The following is a 15,846-nucleotide window of genomic DNA, read 5'->3' as shown; positions in this document are numbered from 1 at the left end:
AAGCATTGTAAACCATTGCAAGAGTTTTTGCTTGCTTACATTGCCACAAAGGATGTTCCGGTCCGGGGTTCAGAGATTTCTCCTCAGCTTTTTGAGATGTTGATCGGCGTGGGTTGAGCCCTGTAGATAAAGATCATCGACGGTGAGCGTTGCTGAGCTGAGCTGAGAGTAGGGATCTACAGGTATAACTCTACTAAGGAGAAGGAATTGACAATCGGGGGTTCAATTGACGTGCATGTATGTCAGGACAAGGGACGTTCGGATAAGTGTGTCATGTCGCTGATCGATTATGGATCACTGATGATGTGATGTCTAGACGATGGAGTAGTCAATCTCATTTCTACAACGCACTACTGGTAGCCAAATTATAGACTATTAATTTACTCTCGTTCCAATTCAGGCACTGATTGCATTATCGTCACTCCAGACCTGGAGATTTCACATAGGAAACTACCAACGCGAAATCATGTGACGCAAACCCCCCACCACGCAATTGATTCACTGTAATACAGAATAGAGTGCCGACCACAGAATTAAACTTGAAGCGATGTGACATGATGCTCTGCCTCGCCTCGTCTCAGCCTCACCGCAGAGAGGTACGCGACATTGACAAACGACGTCATAATTACCGATCATTCTGAGATGCAGAACGGCACTCGCTTCCCCCGTCTTGCTGATGCCCCTGTAACCACACTAACAATTGCCTTTCAGTGCCTACCCTGGACAACCTCGCATCGGCAAGACCTCGATCAACTGCGCCCGCATGGCCACGGACAAGGCGCGATGGCGAAAATCTTGCGTGGGTGTCAGGTAGTAGCGAATGTCGGCGACTACGACAACGAGGCGCTTTAGGGAAAAGGCAGAACCGTCTATCCATGCCTTGAATGAGCTGAGCAGAGAGAGAAGAGAGACCGGCCCAACTTGAGACGACCCTTGCAGCCATGCGCGACGGCACCGACGTGGAGGCTCTAAGATGGTGTCCTGTATCAGGATTGGGGAGTCGGACGAGGCTATCGTCTCCTCCACAGAGCCCAGTTCAATGTCGTTGATGGAAATCGGAGCTAGGTCTATGCCTTCTACATGGCTGTTATGAATACAATCACGAAATTATCAGAAACATCTTGTGAACGTTGTCACGGCGCAACACCAGGCCCATATCACACAAAGACTCCAATACAAATCACCAGTCCCAGAGCAACCTCATCGAAGGATCATTCCACAAATCAAATGGCTCGATGTCAGGAATATTCATTGATGTCGCGGGTTATTAGGACTGTTCCGAGGTGGTAGGTCAACTTGACTCCCCGAACGTATACCGTGAGGCTTTCCTGTGGAGATTCAGAACAACTGACTGATCATTCCATACAGTATGCCCCATTGGACTCGTCTGTCTGAAGTACAAGGCTTCGTCCATTCCGTTACTATTCTGGACTGAGTATCGTGTCCTTGTTTTCGAGATTATACTGTGCAGCACTCTGAGATGAATCATGGTGAGTTGCAATGGCCTTGCCTCAGGGTATCAGAACAATCGACCGTTATGAGCATAAGAGACAAAATCATCAGGACAGCTTATGCCACTTAGTCTATGCTTCTTAGACTACTCATTTCTGTACCCTAAGGCTTAGGAGGCCAAATTTTCTGCTACCCACCAGCCTTACTATGCGTGGGCGCTTATTGGTACGGAATTTGAGGAAGCGATCCGTGTCGATGAAGCAACAATAGGGAAACGGTTTGCAACAGAGTCTAGGGTGAGTACATCCGTGAAATGGTAGTAAAGCAGCAACTAATAGGACACGGACCGCGGTTAGATACTCATGGAATCGGTCACTTGCAGCCCCGTGCCGTATGCGATGCTCAGAGAAGAGACGGAAACATCAACAAAACAACCAGTGATGCTAGCAAGACTTTTCAGATTGCGGTGTTGTCAGTATGTACTTCGTCAGCATCCCAGAATCTCAGTCATGGTCGACAAATGCCACTGTCATCACTCTCCCCGGCTGGCAAAGACGCCTGGCTCGCAGAGTTACCAAACGACTACTCATCCAAACAGAAGAACCACGGCAGCTTTCCGATTTGTTGACGGTGGTGTGGTTGAATGCCTGGCTATCTTTGCGGCGGAAGCTTGCTTTATGATGGAAGCCCAATCGTTAGGCAGAAGGAAGCACTGTCAAGTTGTCACCAAATCGACCCTGATGCTTAAATCGGTGCGACCACGACGGTGTTACTCAAAAGTCTGTTTTCTACCATGACCTATCGGATCAACTGATGTGTTGCATACTTGCGATGGCCGAGCGTGCTTGTCGCGCAACTGTGGGATAAATCGACGTTGCGTGCCTCGCCAAACATACGCACAACCACCATCAACCGCAATTCCTGCCACTGATGCCTCATCAATCCATGACAGGCAGCTCCCAATCCAGAAGAACAAGACAAATCGTCTTCAACATGACGCATAGAATACTGTCTTGCTCGGAGGAAAAGAAGGCCTGGTTCAGGTACAAATACCCCCTTGTCCCCCCGAGAGCTTCTCAACTTCTCTCATCTCATCTCATAATATCGCGTCACATCCTTTGCAGTATATATTACTAGAATACCTTGATACCATCTTTACTTCCCGAAATTTCACTCCCAGATCTACACCTCTGGTATCCTTTGGCATCGCTCCTCATCTGAAGCTCACTCTCGGGTGATGGGAGATTGATCTGTCATAACACACCATCACTGCGCCCTCATTCTACTAAACAGGCTGATCTTGACACTTGGAGAGTAGCCGGCAGTCTATGTTAAGTCCTGTCATCAAATCCTCTATTCCTTTTACTTGCTAACAGGACCAAACAGCATTCCCCTTCCGCCTGCCCTTTTACCTCCCCTTCCACCTGGCACAACCTCTTCCATCATACATTCATCTTATCCGAAGATGAGCATGCCCGCGTTGACAGTTGGGCCTGGGCTTCGGTGTAACATTGACACAACTTGGTTTGGTACGTTGATGATACTGAGAAGCATGTCATCCACAGGGGCTAATGCACATCATAGCAAAGGTTGCATGCCTTCTTTCCTCCGGCCTCCCTTACGCCGCCGAGATCACACATATCCAGCGCCTGAACCCTGGGTGGAGGGCAACCTCAATCATCGAACTATATATCTGGCTTAGTGTTGACCCTGGCTCTTTATCATCGATATATACGATACCCTCCGTTGCGGAGTACATGGACGTGGCAGAGGGCGGATTGGGTTCTGGTTACTGGGGTAAGTGACTTTGAATCGTCTGCAACAACACCAGTTTTACACAGAGGCTGATATATCCCAGGTGCTACTGCTCGACCCCCAACAACGTACCGCTGCAACATCTTCGATATGACAACCTACCCTTGGGGTCAATTCCTCTTTTGTGCCTCACATCCAAGTACTCCACAACCCATCTATACTCAGACTATGTCTGCGCCATCTCGAAGCAAAACCCAGACATGATGGGAAGCCATTTGGCTTCGCAGCTGCCCTGAGCAGAGGCTGGGTGACATCGAACTACCAAAAGTTCAACGACCTGGTAGCATACATCAGCGATGTGCAAAACATGGGTAAGTAATGATCCATCTAAAACACCAATGGATGGAGTGGAGTATATATGTTTTATGAATCTGGCTGCATTTGTGTGTAATTACTCAATTGCTAACTGTCTACAGCGATTGAGTCATTTGGCGTCTTATGTAAGTCTACTTCATGAACGATTGTACTCTATCTCTGACCATGATAGCAACATGGAACGGTATCTCTCGAGTTTATCACTGTTTGACATCAGTCAGTGTTACGCATTATTCGCCCCAGAGCGCACATCTGTTATGCGCAAGGTGCACGCTCTTGAGAGACAGGATCTCATCGAAGAGATGCGCATTTCTTGCATGGCAAGCGACATTACAAGACTCCCAACGCTTCCACAGCTCATGGGACCGCCAAGTCCACATGATTGTACGGTCGCGTACATCGAGCTTGGATCTGCGCCTCTATGCGTTCTTCTTGGAGTCTCAACTGAACAGAAAGATCGCTGGCTACTTCAAAACGGTATGAGTCGTGTTAAGTGTGGAAAAATGTCCATTTGCTTACTTGCATCTATTAGAAACATCAAGCCAACATGCCTGTATTCATCTGGGAGTGCTCAACACCGTTGGCAAGTCTGATGTTGGAACCCAGATCGAGAAAGTTGTTTGTACAAGTAAGTCCGGACATGTGGTAAATGTCTCCTCATCACTAACCGTATTTACAGATAGCTTGGGATGTCACAATGCTCTCAAAGCCATCGTGTCCCAATGGCCCATGCTCACTCAACAGGACAACAAGACATGACACTGCTGATATCCCTTGTTGACTTCAAGATTTGCAGACAAACATCTCTCTGTCAAACTTGCTTGTGTCAATCGACTCTGTTCGTGGGCTTCCCCGCAACGAGACACGACTTCCGATGCCAATCAGCGCGCGAACCTCTGGGTGCCCATTTTGGTGTCCTGTCTTATATTACCGATCTTTCGGACTATCCAGAGGCTGAACTAAAGATGGAAAACAAGCCGCCAACATTGGAAAGCTCGATCAAACTACTGGGATCATCGGTAAAGCACAGAAGAACAGTGAATCACGACTCCATGGTCCTGGTGCAAGAACGTCACTAAATCACTATTTACCAAGAGGCAAGACATGGTTCCCCGGCGGACCTTTCACAGTCTCTTCCACACCCCAGGCAAAATGTTCTCCCCATGGCAAACCTGTCGTGAAATGTTGGGAACACGACGCCTCGGAATCCTCAGGGGAGGCGGGCCCAGGCTAAAATGACGGCCCGCCTGGCGCTCATATGGACTACCACATTCCATTGCTGAAACGCCAGCATCGAAGCCAACCTTGGACCAGATCTACGGAAGAGTTGCAGCTCGTCGGGTCTCTGCACGTGGGCGGGCACCAGCCCAGGTGTCCATCCTGCGTGATCAGTCAACTATTCCCGAGCGACTCCGCGGAGGACAATACCGCCCTCACCTCCGACGAACATCACTACCTACAGGACTGGATAAGTAGATTGGGTGGAAAATTTGGGCCGCAGAATATGCCCTTGTTAACCTTGGTGCATGTCAATGGTGCCTGACACTATCTGCCTTGGAGGCAAGTATAGCCTTGACGATCTGAACCTCCGTGCCTACGCAGATGCTTCTTTTGCCGATTGCAAGGAAACATGATGCTCAACTGCAGGCCATGTCGTTATGTTGGCTTCAGGCCTTGTGTACTGGAAAAGTGCAAGACAAAGCATGGTTACTACGTTAACCACAGAGGCTGAATTCATTAACCTGACACCAACTGGTTTGTCATTGATGTGGATTGCAAACCTGGTCAAACAGATGAATGGCCAACAGAAGCTGCCTCTATTGTTATATACTGACTCTCGCAACGCTCGAGAGGTGACCCTCAACAAGAACAACCAAGCAAGGACTCGACACATCGACCTGCGATACAAGTGGATTATCCAGCGTCACATATGCAGGCACGGACAGCGCCCTGTTTAATCTGGAGGAGGCGAGTAGGCTTACGCACGTGTGCTGCAGTCTCGAAGACGTTGTTGATACCAGCATGGGCGTAAGACATTGCGTCGACAGAGCACTTGACCAAGACGGGCCAGTCGTCGGGTTAATTGGTTCGGCTTCCGACTTTGCTAAAGTACTGGGCTTCTTGGCTTCACACCTCTCCAACGGCAAGATGTAATCGACAGGTTCGACACAGCAACTTAGCATGTTGCCGCGGTCTCCGAAGCACCAAGGCCAAACTCGCGATAGCGACTGGTGACCTGAAAAACTGCAAGCTCTCCAGGTCCCTCGCAATCGCAAGACTCATAAAATTACCTGTGGTTGTGCGGCTGTGGGTATGTACACAAACCGAAATCGGATTGTGCAGGACCTCAAGTCGAACGCAGACGACTGGATAAGAATTCGAGGATGAGGCAGCACGACAGACACCCCTCGGACAATCCGAGATTGGTAACCGCCCATTCGGAATCGACGGGTCTAAAGTCCTACTTGTCTTTCAACTGGACTACCAAATGGATTATCGCTCCAAGCTGTTCTGTGAGCATTACGACATGGTCAAATTACCAAATTTATCAAGCGTTGCCCACTAAGCAAGTCAACAAGACGTCGAGGCCGCCGATGGCCAATGGGACTTTGGGCTTTCAAGCCCTTTGACACATGCAACATGGAACCAGATTCTACGCCAGGATGGTATAATACTATGACATGGTCACCAAGAGAGATCAGGGTTGTCGCGGTTGATGAAGTCCACTTATCAAATCAACCAGTAACGCTTCGTGCACAAACTGCGACATGTTAACCAATGCGGCGACTTGGAAGAGACAAGTGCATGGAACCCTGCTGGACCCAAACTCCGACCTAATTCGCAAGTGAACATGCCGATTTATGGCTATTTCTCCATCGATTCAACTTGAACTATCTGGACAACAGCCGAGACATTGCATCTATCAAAACGGGTATTACGAACATTGCCTTCCAGTTTGTTGTTTGCGATGAAACCCAAGTCGCGAAGAAAGCGGATGGCTCGTACAAAAGAAACGGGAAACGCTGTTCACATTCAAGCCTGACAAAGTTCCACCCTCGGTTCAGAAGAAGATGAAGGCAGAGCAGTCTGACGGCGAAGAATCAGATGACATTGATGAGTCGAATGACGACAACGAGATGGCCACTTCACCCAAAGGCTCAGGCGTACTACCACCACCAGGTGAAGAAGGCTTTCTGTGATCTAGTCAGGTATATCACGAGCCTGGAGTTTACATACGTTGTACTATGGAGACAACAGTACAAAGCACATTGCTCGAACCTAGTGTCACTTAGATGTGACAAGTCGGTCCAAGGTCGCCGAGTACAGACCCAAGAAAGATTGCGACTTTTGTGGTGTAGCACAAATTGAGCCCAGAAAAAGCACAGGTGTGTTGGCCGGTGCAAGCCCTGTCGCCAGGCCAATAATCGAATTTGACTTCGCCTCAAGGATTGGAACAAAACCTGCGAACATTGCCTCAGCGACGATGTATCTGCTACTCCAGGCCGGCCTAGAGCCCCACGTGGAATTGACGATATATGTTCAGAGGGTCATTGGCAACTAGAGTGCCGCATCGGATCCAAGCGACAATGAAAATGCAGACGCCTTACCCACCGTCGTGCGAAAGGCATGCTGCCAGAAGACACAGCCTGCTGCGCTTGGCACCTCAACTCACACAGGACAGTCTATTGCGTTCAGCACCTTGTCTCTTCTGGCACAACCTGCCCCGTTTCCAGATACTGTTCAACAGACACTTCCAAACAACCAAAGTTCAGGCTTAACTCCTAGCATGAACAACCTGACATATGTAAATCCATTTGCCGCTGCATTTGTGTCACCGACTCGTATTGCAGCCACTATTGCGCCTCCTGCAGCTACCTTCGCGCCTCGTACAGCTACTGCACGAAAACCACCATCCAATGCGGGGTTTTCGGTGCAGATGAGACTACATGAACATCATTACGGCGACTTTCGATGTCATGACAAAGAGACCAAAAATTGAGACAAGATGTTGAGCACGAGGGCCTTGATTTATGGCGACTTCAGCGTGGATCGTCTAAGAACATTGGACACTGGTTATGTATCGGCTCTCATCGATGTAAACGAAATTATCGTCCCGGTTTCTGCATCAAATTGTACTGTCACATAATCCAGATCAACAGCTCTCTCAAGATTATATACGACGATCCTCCCAATACCGGCGGTGGTCTGGAGCAAAGATATCAGATTCCGCCCACAGTTGTCGCCTTCTCGAGTCAATATAAAATCGCTATTCATCTCCTTCCGCACTTAGTCCAACACAATTGGTTCAATTGCAGGCGACTTTGATAATATAATCAGACTTTGCATTCAACTGTGAGGACCCTTCCAGGAAACGAAGGAATCGGCGGTGTTTCGCCCCTCGAATACCCAACCCCTATGCCCGTCTTCCTCTCAGTTACTTGGACCTTGGCAGGCACCAACGATACCTGCGAATCGAATCACTTACCGAAGAGGAAACCGCTGAGAACACGACATAGCTCACAATCACTGGAGCCCCCAGTATTCGAGGAGGGAACCCACCTGGGAGAATGTTTCCCACTCCTTGAATTGAGTGAACTGTGCACAATATTGGAACAAGATTGGACAACGTCACGCTACTCATACAAACCATCCCAGGCGACTAACGAAGAGGTTTCTACCATGATCCAACTGCAATGGACAGTGCAAACGCTGCAAGGTTGGACCTCCTAATTCAAGGGCAAGCTTTGTGATGGGGTATTCGGAGAAGTATTTGGCGTATGACGAAGCGTTTCAATCAATGGATCATTTCTGTTGCTTCTGAGAGCTTTCACTCTTGAGAATTTCAGCCGGGCTAATAAATTTCTCTTTCATTGACCGCCAAGACGAAACGAACACATCTTCTCAGTGAGACAGCTCCCTAGCCGCAGACAAAGCCAGAATGGCTTCGACATTAACAACCCGGCAATGTTGAATATCAGGTACAATTCGAAACGCGCGATCAAACCAATGAGAAGGAACATGGGAGGACATTGAAACTCCGCCGGCCAAGGCAGCTATTGGCGCTGTGGGCACAATAAAGGACAACGCTCACATTCTTTCTCTTTCGGTTTGATGTACATCACCTGAGATGCCACTTCGTTAGCAGATTCACGAAGATGACATATGGGGTATCTATCACTACATCCCCGATGCATGAATGCAGTGGACTACATTGTCTTCACTGGAATCATCTTTTACGCCATTGACCTCTCGGCGACATCGGGTTATCTTGTAACTGGCCTATACTCCGCCCCATGGATGGGTAACTGATGTACATCTGCGCAACCTTGCAATCTTATACGATTGACCTTCTGGACGCTACGTCAAGCCTGGTTTGCTTCCCATCGACAGCGTTTCGTGATTTTGAAGGGGACTGGGCCTGGGTGTACGACTCTGATTGCTTGTATGAGGCCTTCACGTGTCGGATCCCCATTTCCGAGCTGTTCAACATCACTGAGGCAACACGGTTAGACCAGCCAGCAATAAGTATCGACCCCAAACAACATGTGTTTGGACGAACTTATGCCTATTGGCCAAAAGTGTTGACATGGAGATCTTTAACGAACATGTGGTCAAACTTGTCTATGTACCCTCGTTCGCAAAGGGATCCGGTCCCTGAATCTGACTCGTGTGTAATTTACTGGGCACAGAGTGGATAGCCCTCGAAGCAATTGGCAACCTCAATTTGATAGCCCAGGGGTTCAATGGTTCTCAACCTGGCACTCATACGGCCAGGCGTCTACAAATTGGAAACAAGGACAGCGATGATAGCGAATTGCATCCTTCCCCGACATCTAAAGCAATGTATGCAGCATTGAGGTGCGCTGGACACTAGCAGATCGATTGTCTTATAGCTTTTCCGCTGTTAGATGCAGGGAGGGCTGGATAGCTAGGCGAGCTAATTGGGCTACCTTCATAATCATTTCATCTCGTCTCATCACATGTAGGTGAATTCCCCTCGCAGTTCAACCTTCTGCTGGTTGGAAACTCTCACGACGTCGGTGAGGGAGACTCGAAGATACCGATCACTGCCCTTATCACAAATGTGGCATTCCAATACCACCATGGCATTCAATAGTCTTGAGCGGCATCCATTGTACCAACATACAGCTCAACATATCAAAAACTAGAATTCACTAGTTTGTTAGTTGTTAGAGAGGTCAAGCGAGAATGACTCTCCCCCATGAACACATGGGTTGTCCTCTCAGCCACTAGCGTCTCCGCCGCCCAAAGCAACGACGGTACTAAAGACCAGGCTCTCGACTAAAGCATTGCGCCGTGGTGGCGACATCGACCTACGCATAGTCAAAAGTCTTCCAACATTATAAAAACGACAAAAGTTCGTCGACGTCCAATGTTGAGAGCGGCAGTTTCTACATGTTAAACTGCCCCAAAACATTATGGCGGCTTTGCCTGATGAACCTGATGATATGGACGACGTCGAAACCCAGTGAGTTGTTGATGTGCACCCGGCACTGCTATCAGGCTATTCCAACTTTGGAGACGTCGCCAAGGCGTACAAGGAATGGACACTCGGATCCCGTGCCTTTTCAACCTTGACTCGGTATCACCCTGGCTCCGACCCGACTATCATGAGACTGAAAAATTCCAGGTCAAGATAAGGGTCTCATACTCACCAGGAGATGTACCCAGAGGCAAGGCCCGAACGAACGTTGCGATCACGAGGCTGTTACCTTGTTTCACATCAAAGACATCAACGCTCGGAGTTTAGGATGCACTATGATGCCCAGTTGCAGGGTACCCGACAGCTCAAGTCATGGTTTTGAGCAAAGTTGGAACTTCAGGATCGGCTGTGAAGCAGCCTCAGGGTACCAGAATCATTGGCCACTTAAAGCATAAGAGACACAATCATTAAGCCATTTTATGCTGTTGAGATCATGTTTCTTAGGGTACTTATTTCTTTATCCTAAGGGTTAGGAGGCCAACGTTTCTGCCACCTACTAGAACGTTCAAGGAAATCTGGGATCTAGCTACGAAGGTGAGTGGTGGTAGAATGAGTAGCCTACAAAGCAATGGGTCGCGTGATACCCCTGGGACGGCTTCCGCCCGCAGACCTCGTGGCCATAGCATGGATCGGCGTGCAGAAGCCTCGCAGTGTTACAGCTTGGCATTTTGAGCAGTGTCTTGAGCCTCCCATCTTTACCTTTCGAATAAGCCCTGCTCACATTCAAGTACATCATTCTGGTTTTTGATGTTCTCACCAAACTAGCAACTGCTGTCGTCAACAGCGACCTAAACTGGACATCCCCCATGGCCTTCAGCGATGAGGACATGTCTAGCACCCTGTCCGTCTCAACCAATGCTCTCTGGTCAACGCTAAGATCCTGTGAGAATGGGACTATCATCAATGCAGCCACCGAACCCAATGCTATTGCTGTTCGCCATTGCCCTCACAAGGTTGTATACTATGAATCGGGATAGTACCATCTGTCCAGGCCCTCCGAGAACAGGCGTGATCCAAACACACCAATACTTCCAACCTTACACACAACTCGGATGATCGCGTATCCTTCTTTGTCACAAAGCCTTCGTTGTGTTCGATATTCGCAAGACGCTATAACCTTGTCCCTTTGCAGGGCTCTGGTGGGTGTGCAACCACGACATCGTACGAGTGCTGCTCGAAAGCCTAGTTGACGAAGACGAAGCTTCAGTCACGACTCTGTGTGTTCCAGAGAGCTTTAGTATTAAACGGCTAGTTAGCCCCCTACTCTCCGGTATAACTCCTCCTCTAAGGATCCTATGGACGAGAATTTCGAACACGTCACACTTGGTGGACAGTGTCGATCACCTAGGAACAACATCAGACTGGGGACTGTGCACCTTCGCGGCGATACGGGAGAGTTCTGAGGCACAGATCCGCCTTTGTTATTGAAACCGCCCTCCTCTCTGTACCCAAGCGGCCCGCATAGCATCCTCTCAAATCACCGAACCATGAGCCTCATCTCGCTCTCTCATTCGGCCACTATGACATAAGAACCCCGAAACCGACCGCACTCTAGCTGCGAACGAGACAGAAAGTGACGTCTGTCCATGAAGATGAGACAATCGGCCTCATCTCAGGCATATTGGCGAACCACAACATGGATGGGAATCGAGGTTCTGGATACTCACCACTCTCAAACTCTGTGACATTTGAGTTGAATTGAATCTAGAACTGGTACTTACAATATCGCGTCGATCTGCATATGGTACGATATTGGCACTACAGCCATCAAGACCACTATTCAGCTTCCCGAGTTGATGAACCAAATGGTCTGAGGTTAAGTTGACCGCGTGGGAATGGTACGATCAATTCTGCGATCAATCCCAAACCCGTCAAGATTCATTACCAAGAGCTTTCCATCCAAGACGATCCGGTCCCATATGCCGCATTCTACACACGCGTTCCGGTCTGTCACTATTCTTGGTTTAGACATCACGTGGCTTGGGTCTCGATATTGGAACAGAGGCACATCAAATCTCTTAAGGGAGACTTGATGCAGAGTTATTCAATGATACCAGAGGAGTACGACATCCTTCCGAGGTATATAAGACTATCACGGCCTTGGATGTCTCTTTCATGAATGAGATCATCTAGACTGAAGAAGAAGACCTTGTGATGGCTTTCATCATAGCGGCAATTGAGATTTATGAACTTGAATCCATTAAGACATTAATAAAGAAGCCATGTGTCGCCATTACCAGCAAGCCAAAACCCAGTACAAGCATACTGATCCGGGGATAACTCCCCGTCCGCTACGACATCATCGGCGTTGAAACAACAAGGCTGCATCAACACCCAACCAAACGTTCTCGCAGTCTTATGTCTTCCTCGTCTCGCCGTCGATAGTACGAAGGAAGAATCGGCTGAAAGGGTTGCCGCAAGAGAAAAGAAGACTACATATATGCACTCAGCGCAGCGCCGCGAGCCAAACTGAACCAAAACAACTTTCGCAAACATCTACCTACTAACGTAAGTCACCCTTGGGAACTATTACACCCTCATGCTCCTCACTTTCTCCCCTGAATGACGATGCATTGTTTACTGATATAGTACCTAGTTTCAGAAAGATGGAAATGTATATTAGACCCCGACGGTATCAACCTGACATCGCATTGCGGCTACTTTCAATGTTCTAAACAAAGGGCGCCGAAGTGGAAGCCGGCACCTGATCAAACATGGAAGTGACGCCAAATGATACACCTTCTAGCTTGAAGATCCAACGCTTCCTCTTCATGACTTGATCCAGCAACAGAGACCGTCTCGAGCCCACGGTGTCGTTGGCCGACACAACAACCCAGACACTGAGACTCTGAACACACAATCGGAAGGGGTGTGTATGTGCATTCACTCACGATCGGTGCATGTCTCTCATACAGGTACAGGGTCGCACTGGGCGAGCATGGCACGAGACTGGCAATTGGTATCCTTGACTCTCACCCGTTGACAAAATGCGGACATGATGTCCCAAACGTGATTGGCACATACATGCTCAATCCAGTCACGAATAAGATGATGAAAGACAGGATTCTAAGCAGTCTTATTGACTCGGTGCGCCTGTTTCACTACAGCACATGGAGGTGGGTGGGGGTCGAATCCTAACACCACCTATGCTGCAGTCAACTACAGCTCAGCCTAGGCAGGTTGGCCTCGAGTTATTACCTACCAACTTTAGCACAGTGGATACTGCGGACAGGCGATGTCTAGTTATATGACAATCGTTGCCAAGCTATGTCTATAGCTTGCGCTGAATTACAAGTTCACGACCTAATTCCACCGTCACGCCCAAACTTGGTCCGATCTGAACCTCTGAGCGGCTGCGTCAGCTAGGCTAGAAGCATGTTGCCAGGAATGCAGAAGTGGACAATATCTGTGGTTGATCCGATCCTACTTTTCGAAACAGTCAATCCATGCCAAAGGGTACCAATCTACCCAGAAGACGATACATGGACACAAACCGAATACAACGGCATTCCTTATATTAGGTCGGCTTTTACCGAGTCTAGTCTACCCTGTCCTTACCAAGATTATTGCACGCAGTGTTTTCCTTCTTACACTACATGGGACCTCGACAGCTATCGTCGTCAACCTGAGAGACAAGACACGGCCAACACTGGGAACAATTGCGGCAGTCATTCGTACAGACACTGCGAGGAGGCCAAGACTGTCGGCGGGGTACTGCCGACATGCCATACACGCAAAGGCCTTACAGGCTCACTGCTAGACTCTGCGTGGTTCTCCAAACTCGCTACCGACATCCCCATGTGCTTGGGGTTTTCATAGTCGCAACATTCATCGCTCGCACTCGTCATATGGGAGGCTGTTGCAAAGACAAAAGACGAACCCGTCCATGTTTTGTGGTAGATGAGGTGAGAAGCTCGAGCCGGAGCAGTCGAGACCAGATGACGACGATCATCAAGAGACTCTGCCCGCCCAAGTTCACCAATATCGGACAACAAAGTAAACAGCCGTACTATGTGAGAAGATTAAGGGGACCATTGATCCCGGGGACAATTGACGACGTCCACGGTCTTGTTGTCGCTTATCTCAGCCAGTTATACATTTACATAAGCAACATAATTCCCGAGCTTATCAAGAATGACGCAAAACTCAGGTGGAAAGCAGGAGAAACTCGACTGACGCAGACGAGGCAAATCCCTCCTTTCCCCAAGTCACCAAATCACAGATGACTTGGCCTCCTAAGTTTTAGGCTACAACGATAAGTTGTCTAAAACGCCTAGTCTAATTATATTATATCTTGAGACAGATCTCGACTAGCGTCTTGCGGCACATTTCACCGGAGTACGAGGATCCCATGAAGTCAAGTGTGGCCAACTTGGTCACTTGGATTCAGTGGGGGTCCTCAGAGCAGACAACCATACCCTCACTTGCGAACCTTCCATGGCTGTGGAGTTTCCCGCTGTTACTTTCATGATACATCTCAAGAGCCTATCTGGGCTAATCAGCACTTATCGTGAGCATATCATCTTGCCATCAACATGAATAAGACCCAGCTATTACAAACGACGAAGGTATTGACGAATTGAGCGACGATGATATCAACGAAGGCGACATCAACGACGAATGCTTCGATTACCCTGACCTGCCAATGATCTGGGTTCCGGCTTTGGGCCCAAAACCTATCGAAACGTTCCGAGCTATGGTTCCTGTCATCAAGAACCCTATGTTCACCGACCAGACGTGCCTGAGTCTACGGCAGCGGGCCGTCGAAGAACCAAAACGCCCTGAATGCTGGGTTACGCCAATTTGAGATCAAATGGGATAATGTCAATAGACAATCTTGACCACATCGTGGTGCCACGATCACTACCCATAGTGCCACATTATCCAGTGAGACCAAGGGATGAAAGGCTTTACCACCGACGACGTCTATGTCAGAACACCATGCAGCCATTTGACGGCGTGTGTCATTGTGAGACACTCACATCACACGCAGCTTGGATACTTTGGCCGGTCCATTCTATATTTCACACAAGATTGAGAGATTCTCTGAGCTCTAACATGGGAGTCGCGGTCCGGTATATGTCTTTGCCCGTCACCTGTCTGATCTTGTGCCAAGGAGTAAGCTGTATCTGCTGTTGGGCAAAGTTGAACACTTTTTACAACCTATATACCCTTCGCAGATCCCTGAAAATGGCCCGCGGACCAGCCCCAGCTGATCCAAAAGACCCGGGTCTTCCGCTGCCCGGTCCACCATCGGACGATGGAAGGTCTGTCAGGGACTCGCAACCTGCTCATCGACAAAGACACAAAGAACGCTGTAACAGTCTCTACCAGCAAGAGAGCGGCCTGAATGAGAGATATGCCCACTATAGAGAAGCACCGACGCATGATCAAATAAGGATCAGATTCTACAAACTGATAAATGAACATGGGACCCAACCAGTTCTCGGGGAATTTGGACCATCCTGAGTTGCAAACACAAGACCGATTTCGGGGTGTGGAGCAAACTCTCAAACGGACAGTTTGTTTTTAGGTTTTACGCAAGTGACCTTGATACAGCACGTCTAAAGCAATCCTCAATTCCTACAGCCTGACTTGATTGCACAACAAAACCAGAACGGGCAAAGGGGGTTTGCGGGAACACGGACGAACGGATCAAGCAATTTGCGCCTCTGAGAGCCCCGCCGACCTAATGCATTCGTCTCCTACGACATAAGAGTTGAACACGATGCTCTTGAAGCCCTTGAAACTCTCGATGG

At 48.8% G+C, this 15,846-nt stretch overlaps 6 protein-coding genes across 6 annotated transcripts; all 6 read left to right on the top strand.

Annotated features, from left to right (window-relative positions):
• Nucleotides 1-2,917: 2,917 nt before the first annotated feature.
• Nucleotides 2,918-4,341, top strand: FGSG_10487 (uncharacterized protein; the record flags this gene model as incomplete). Its single annotated transcript, XM_011321171.1, has 8 exons — nt 2,918-2,981; nt 3,037-3,249; nt 3,456-3,578; nt 3,684-3,707; nt 3,755-3,798; nt 3,828-4,059; nt 4,115-4,210; nt 4,262-4,341. The coding sequence occupies 8 exons, from the start codon at nt 2,918-2,920 to the stop codon at nt 4,339-4,341; spliced, it is 876 nt and encodes a 291-aa protein (XP_011319473.1).
• Nucleotides 4,342-6,653: 2,312 nt separating this feature from the next.
• FGSG_10486 (uncharacterized protein) lies at nt 6,654-7,582 on the top strand (the record flags this gene model as incomplete). The annotated part of the gene is made up of 3 exons (XM_011321170.1): nt 6,654-6,762; nt 6,876-6,968; nt 7,182-7,582. 3 exons carry the CDS (start codon nt 6,654-6,656, stop codon nt 7,580-7,582), a joined length of 603 nt encoding a protein of 200 aa, XP_011319472.1.
• A 416-nt stretch (nt 7,583-7,998) lies between these two features.
• FGSG_13771 (uncharacterized protein) lies at nt 7,999-8,313 on the top strand (the record flags this gene model as incomplete). The annotated part of the gene is made up of 1 exon (XM_011321169.1): nt 7,999-8,313. One exon carries the CDS (start codon nt 7,999-8,001, stop codon nt 8,311-8,313), a length of 315 nt encoding a protein of 104 aa, XP_011319471.1.
• Nucleotides 8,314-10,022: 1,709 nt separating this feature from the next.
• On the top strand, nt 10,023-11,064 carry FGSG_10485 (uncharacterized protein; the record flags this gene model as incomplete). Its single annotated transcript, XM_011321168.1, has 3 exons — nt 10,023-10,072; nt 10,588-10,621; nt 10,816-11,064. 3 exons carry the CDS (start codon nt 10,023-10,025, stop codon nt 11,062-11,064), a joined length of 333 nt encoding a protein of 110 aa, XP_011319470.1.
• Nucleotides 11,065-13,462: 2,398 nt separating this feature from the next.
• Nucleotides 13,463-13,906, top strand: FGSG_13770 (uncharacterized protein; the record flags this gene model as incomplete). The annotated part of the gene is made up of 1 exon (XM_011321167.1): nt 13,463-13,906. The coding sequence occupies one exon, from the start codon at nt 13,463-13,465 to the stop codon at nt 13,904-13,906; it is 444 nt and encodes a 147-aa protein (XP_011319469.1).
• A 618-nt stretch (nt 13,907-14,524) lies between these two features.
• Nucleotides 14,525-14,894, top strand: FGSG_13769 (uncharacterized protein; the record flags this gene model as incomplete). The annotated part of the gene is made up of 2 exons (XM_011321166.1): nt 14,525-14,597; nt 14,632-14,894. 2 exons carry the CDS (start codon nt 14,525-14,527, stop codon nt 14,892-14,894), a joined length of 336 nt encoding a protein of 111 aa, XP_011319468.1.
• Between the last annotated feature and the right edge of the window lie 952 nt (nt 14,895-15,846).

This window comes from Fusarium graminearum, chromosome 1, assembly GCF_000240135.3.
Source record: "Fusarium graminearum PH-1 chromosome 1, whole genome shotgun sequence".
Taxonomy (NCBI): domain Eukaryota; kingdom Fungi; phylum Ascomycota; class Sordariomycetes; order Hypocreales; family Nectriaceae; genus Fusarium; species Fusarium graminearum.
The sequence above is the reverse complement of the archived record's forward strand: the minus strand, read 5'-3'. Positions and strand labels throughout refer to the sequence as shown.